Source organism: Mesitornis unicolor, unplaced genomic scaffold, assembly GCF_000695765.1.
Source record: "Mesitornis unicolor isolate BGI_N332 unplaced genomic scaffold, ASM69576v1 scaffold5211, whole genome shotgun sequence".
Taxonomy (NCBI): Eukaryota; Metazoa; Chordata; class Aves; order Mesitornithiformes; family Mesitornithidae; genus Mesitornis; species Mesitornis unicolor.
Window position 1 is genome coordinate 6,038 of NW_010165642.1, and position 6,565 is coordinate 12,602.

General features: G+C 35.9%; 1 protein-coding gene across 1 annotated transcript in view; it reads left to right on the forward strand.

Moving 5' to 3' along the window:
- Positions 1 to 6,565, forward strand: part of IARS2 (isoleucyl-tRNA synthetase 2, mitochondrial) — a gene marked incomplete at its 5' end in the record, with an annotated part of 28,182 nt that overhangs the window by 6,032 nt on the left and 15,585 nt on the right. The window contains 3 exons of the mRNA XM_010194684.1: positions 793 to 883; positions 1,093 to 1,244; positions 2,227 to 2,387. Coding sequence (XP_010192986.1) covers positions 793 to 883; positions 1,093 to 1,244; positions 2,227 to 2,387 — 404 coding nt within the window. The remainder of the gene's footprint in view (positions 1 to 792; positions 884 to 1,092; positions 1,245 to 2,226; positions 2,388 to 6,565) is intronic.

Consider the following 6,565-nt stretch of genomic DNA (forward strand, 5'->3'; position numbering starts at 1 on the left):
CTAACCTTAAAAAAAGTGCTTATTAGAAGTTTTTCATCCATCTGCTAATTAAAGCTTACAGCGAAGTGGTAGAATAGAATTGGATTTCTCTGTGATTTTGGTTTTTTTAAAGAATAACACAGTCAACAATTCTCGGATACTGGCTCGTAGTACTCAGAATTGGCTTTTAAAGCTGTATCTTGCAGACCAGTAAATCACCAGTTACATAGATGGACTAGATGATTTTTCGAGGTCCCTTCCAACTCCTGATATTCTGTAGATCATTATTACTATTCTTTTCCAATAAATCTGATTTTAAACACACATAAATATAGTACAGTTATGCATGATCAGTTTGTATTCGGTAGAAGTGAAGATGCAGGGTATTTTTTTTCTCTGTTACTCTTTAAAAGAGATGACTCTTGAGATGTTCCAAAACCTGATTATACTCATATTTCTGGTTGGGGTTTTTTTTGTGAGTAAGGTTTTTCTTGGGGTTTTGTTTGTTTGCTTTTGTTTTTCGCTGTTAACTTGAAAAGTAGTTGAAATACTAACCAGTGACTTGGTGCAAGATAGTTGTGGTGTATCTGCAAACATAGTGGTGCTCATTTCTTCTGATACATCAAATCCACTTGCCTGGTAGATTATTAAATTGCAGTTCACTAAATCTGAATTGTACTTAAATATAACATATTTTGCTATTCGTCAGGAAAGTAGGTACTCAGCAGAGTACTTAAGTCACTTTTGAATAGCAAAAAGATAATTAATTGCAACGTAGTATTTTATTGACATGATTAACGTATTTCTTTTTAGGATTGCCTAGTGGATGAAGGTGGTTTTTTTACCGAAGCTGCAGGTCCTGAACTTCAAAACAAGAGTGTTCTTCAAGAGGGGAATGAAGCTGGTGAGTATTTGGTGTTCAGCCATTTGTTACTTTATCAGTTACATTCCTGCAGCTGTATTTTAAGAGTTCATGTAGACTGGACACATTTTGAATATGGATGAAGTACAGGCACTTCTTCTTATGTGTTAATCATGGAAAAAAAATAATTGAGGTTAACAGTAGCAGCATGTTCAGATTGGATTTTAATATTGCCTTATTTTTCCTGTCAGTCATTCGGATGCTTCAAGCAGCTGGGAGTTTGTTAAAAGAGGAGAAGTATGTGCACAGTTACCCATATGACTGGAGGACTAAAAAACCAATGATTATTCGTGCCAGCAAACAGTGGTTTGTAAACACAGCAAGTGTGAAGGCTACAGCACAGGTATGTAATTTGGCTTCCTTATAGGGCATTTAAAGACAGCAGATGCCATTTGGAATCGGCAAAACAATCCTGCTATAGGTCACTCCAGAACATATTCTTCTCTAGGGTTTACAAACAGTTTTGTGGAAATGCTGAATGCTGTTGTTTTTTTGTCAATATTGGTACAACCCAGGATACTGACATATTTGTTCACTGTATTTACAGGAGTTGTATAAGTTTCTTAGAGCTAGTGAATTTTTTTCCCCAGAATATTTTTTAAAATACAATATTTCAAGGAATTATTTCACAAGACACGATTTTATCACTATTAAAATTACCTCTTGTTGTTGTGATGGCCTTGCATGGCCAGACATCTTTCTTTGCTCCCCTATTAATTTTGCTACAGTCCTATTTTAAATGACTTTAAAGCATACTTTTAAACGCAGTGCTCTTTGAAATTATGTACATCCATACAGAAAACTCAGACCAGCACCTTATGCTGTCTTGGGTAACAGTGATTTCATTCTAATTAGGGCACGAGCTGTTTATTCCATGTTCATCTTTACCTAGAATGAAGGAAAATATGGTGGTTATACAGCAGAGCTGGGAGTGAGTGGTAGTCCACGCTCTGCACTACAGGCTGTATGGATCAAGGTGTGGTTTTGAAGTGGATGACAGGACAGGACGCAGTGAGCTGTTAAACTTCAGCTAAACTGATGTCATTTCTAAATCGCTTTAGGGTGCATCTGCTAGAGAATCAGAGCTGGCAAAAAAGCACTGGTTGCTCTGCAAGGACATGTACAGTACATGCAGCATTCTAAGTAGGTTACTGAAGAGCAGCAGGTGGGGAAGTAAATAAAGTAAATGTGACAGTTGCCTGAGAATGTGTTATTCAGTACTGTGAGTGGGAGCGTAGACCTGTACCTTTTTTTTTTACTGGTAGCACAAGCAGTGTTTGTCTGAATGCTGAAGCGTGCTCAACAATTCACCATGTGCTTTATAGGAAGTGCTGAAAAAGGTCAAAGTTATTCCTACATCTGCAGTGAACAGAATGCTCGAAATGCTGGACAGAAGGACATTTTGGTGTATATCGCGACAAAGATGTTGGGGTGTTCCAATTCCTGTTTTTTATCAGAAGAACACAGGAGAATGCTTGATAAACAGGTATTTGTCTAGCTTTATATACTGAGAAATGAAAGAATGAGCACTATCTGTTGTGCAGTTGCACAATATTATAAAACTTCTAACTATTTCACTATAAATACATGCTTTTCCTTGTAATTGTTTATACACAGATCTAATTCAGCTATAAATTAGAACAATAAAGACCTCATTGCTCAAGGTGGCTTTTATGTAATTAACAGTAATCAATTTATTTGGATACTTAAATTACCTGAAAAGTCCCCTTGATAGTAATTGCTGCTTTCATCCCTCATCTTCAAGTTAAGTGAGCTGGCAGTAATCACTGGCCTTTATGTTGAAGCAAGGAGTAAAATCCAAGTTGTAGTTAGAATAGATTGCAACTGTAGTTGTAACATTGTAAATTGAACACTACAGGTATTTTGTCAAAATAGCTTTTTGCAATTGACTAAGTGACAATAAGATATCTGAAGTGGGATAACCACATCAGTTGCAGAATAAATAACTGCACTTTGTTTCAAAATAAAATTAGTGTGTTTTTGAAGAGCCAGCCTTAATAAATGTAAGTGACTTTTAGCTACATGATTTGGTATGCTAAAGCTTCAGATGCTGGTCTTATTCTGCCATCTTTTGTTTAAGTTAACAGTACTCAGATATTGCAAACACAGCATTTCAGGAATTCCTGACAGTGTAATGCAGAGGAAATCCAAGCTATGCTTTAAAAAAGAAACTTCAAATACGAACCTTTTCTATCTTTCAAGGAGTAATAATTTCTGCTTTTACTTTTTTGGGAAACAGGTTTGCAATTTTGAATATCTTTGAAATGATTTCATAAAAATAGTACTGTGGAGTTCCACATTCATTGTTTATTTCCATAATTGTTTTCTGTCATGAAATATGATAGTCTAACTCCATGATGAGACAAATTGTCTCATTTGTTTACATCTTTACCTTACAGGCATTTGTACTAATTCATTATGGATAATAATATTGTATAGCTTGAGATGACCTTGGGTAGTATTGCAGAACTTCTTTTATTCTGGTGTGGAATAAATATACTGCAGAGTGTTTAGCATGTTTTCCAGAGGCTGGACTGAGCACATAGTTATAGTAGTAGGTGAGACTTAGGGTGTGGAGAGCAGGGAATGGACTTTAAGCAGTTAGTCCTTAACTTCACTTACCGTCACTGGGTGTATAGGTGCACAGATATGTACTTTGACTCTCTCAAAGAAGGCAATAACTATGAGAAAAGACCACAATAACTGTAGTCGTTTATAGTACCTGAATAATGCTGACGCACATCAGGAAATAAAGGGATAGATGCTCTGTAAAATCCCTTTACCTGCAAAAACTGTTACCATATTAAAAAGAAAGTATATGTTCACATTGAAAAATTACAATTTCTGAGTAATGCTTATTGTAGTCTGTCTGTGGAGTAGGCTTGAGTGTGTTACTTGTACTTGCTTAAAATTGTTAAATGTGTAGTTTAACAACAAAATAAGAGTGTAACGAAAAACAGTTCAGCAGCTGGCATTCAAACATAAGGGGCACCATGAAGCCATAGCTCCTTCAGAAAGCATCTGAAAGGAGGAGTGCATGGGAATTCCTTTAGGCTGTAGTAGCATTACCTTGAAGGCCAGTGGCCTGTAAATGAAGAAGCACGTCTCTTCGAAGTGTGTGAGCTGTTTGAGATTATTGCTGGAGTTGTATGGTAATGGCAATTTGGGCATTTTGATGTGGTAAACTGTGCAGTAGTTTAACAACTTGACCTTTGTGTCTAGGTATTGGCCTAGCAGTCATATGTAGGTGAATGAACACAGGGACAATATGACACATTTTGGTTAGAATTGGTCTGAGGGAAAAAGAGATATTTAGGAAAAAAAGAGATGTATACAATATCCTTGAAAAATAGATTTATTTCATTTCACTGGCAGCTTCTGATGCTCATTTATAATCAGTTCTCCTTACTTCTAACGTGTTTTACAGCAGAGATGAAATTTTCAAAGAAAACTCCAAAGCACACATTAAATGTTTAAAGTGAGCCGTAGCAGACTTCTGTTACCAGGGTAGAAAAAGTGCGCAGAATATTGGCCTATAGAAATGACAGGCAAATTTGGGAAGCAGTCTGTCAATTCATAGGTCATTTTCCTGGACACCAGTTCTTATTAAAATAAACAAGTAAGGCTAAATATTTTGTTCCATTTGCATTATCACTTCGAAATTGTATCACAGTAGGTTTCTGACATATTTCTAACACTTGAGACATTTCATATACAGATTGTGTGGGTAATTAATATCATTAAACCAACAGTAAATACCTTACATTTCAAAACAAAAGCTCCTTTCTTATCTTGAATGCTGGATAAACATGTTTCCCCATAGCAGCTGCTCCGAAGTTTTTTGAGTCGCTATCAAAAGTAACAGCATCTCCACTGGAAGTCAGTGTAGTCCACATGGAGTTGCTGTTACATGTGAGAGCACCGATGGTCAATCTTGAGTGATTCCGTTTATGTATCACCTGTAAAAAGACTTAAAACAAAACAAAACAAAAAAAAAGAAAATAAACCACTGTGTTTCTCTCTAAGTCAGTTTCCCCTAAATTTGTCCTGTGAAAGTCTGCAGAAAGCTGCTTTTTCCAGATGCAACTGCTTGTCTCTTAACAATATTTTTCTTACACCAACAAACCTTTCTTTCTGACTTGAAAGTCAAGAGCTAGATTGTAATTTTGTATGCAACAGGTTTGATGCAAGATCTCCAAGGGCCTTCCTTTTTACTGCTGTGGCCCCCCCATAGCCCTACAAGACATTTGATTGCATGATGCTGTTGTCTAAGCTTATAAATTTAATATGCTACTGAAGGTTAGATCCTTTATTTATACCACATCATATTGCAATCAGGAATTTAAAAATCTGTTTAAAATAAAACCCTAGATGAGAGAGAGAGAAAAGGGAGAACATTTTTTTCATTATTGCAATTTTCAGTGTGAATTCTGAGAATACAGAGGTAAGGTTCTGTGCAAATTTTCTGCACAACTAGAGGAAAAATAGAATTAAATAGAATACATGCACAAGTAAACACTTATAATTTTGTTGGCTGTCAAAATTTAGTAGATTTCTTGAGAAAACAATCTGATTCTAGAAAACTCTGTAATACGTGGAAGAGAAGAGAGAAAGAGATTCAAAAGTAAAACAGGAGACTTTTTGTTTTTCCAGTAGTGGCTCAGACCTGGTAATACATGTGAGGTACATACTTTAATCCAACCTCATATATTAACTCATATAATAATATATTAACTTTACAAATTCTCTGTTCAAATATTGGTAATAGCAAGTCCTATTGCAAATATTATTCTAATGCCTGACGACTTTTATCTCCTTCTCTGTTTAATAAGTAGCTTAAATTTCTGACAAAAAACCCCCAAACACCTGTTTTTGAAGGACATCTATCCTGTGCTCTAATTCTTTTTAAAACATTAAGACATTTCAGTTACTTGCAAGCAATAGCAACTTACCATAACCTAAATACTTACTGGCTGAAGTATTGACTTTCACAAGAAAAGAAGAAGATAACTTGTCCTCTTTACTGTTGTTTGAAAAGAGGTCGAGAGAACATCAGGTGCTGTATTCTTCTTCTCCTGACTGTATCTTAATGCTGCCTAATTTCTGTTAACAGATTAAATAAGTGTTCAGCATAATCAATATCAGACTTCAGAGTGATTGGCTGGTGTCATGGTAGCGTGAATTGCCGTAGGGATTTCAGTGTTAAAACGCAGCGAGTGACACGTAATGCAAGTTCTTCCAGATAGCGCATGAATACAGGGCAAAGTTTTACGATGGTGTTTATTGCTAACTCAGTGAATTATCATGCTCTTGTTGAAGCTCACAGATTATAAAGTGATGAGTAGTTATTTGAGAAAGGTGGTTTTCACTTGCACCTTACATAGACGAACTTTGCAAAGATCTTCCCTCTTACAGTATAGATACCTTAAATATAGTCATTTCTCTCTCCTGTGGTAATAGTTACCATAAGGATCCGGGAGAAGATTAGGGGAACAAGGTTTGTTGGTTGGTTGGTTGTCTCGGATTGTTCAGACTGTAGGAGGAAAAAGTATTTCTTGAAATGGTATTCTGGAAATCTTTGGTGTTAACTATCTCCTCTTATAAAACACTTGCCTGTTAATACTCACTTATATTCTGTAGGGA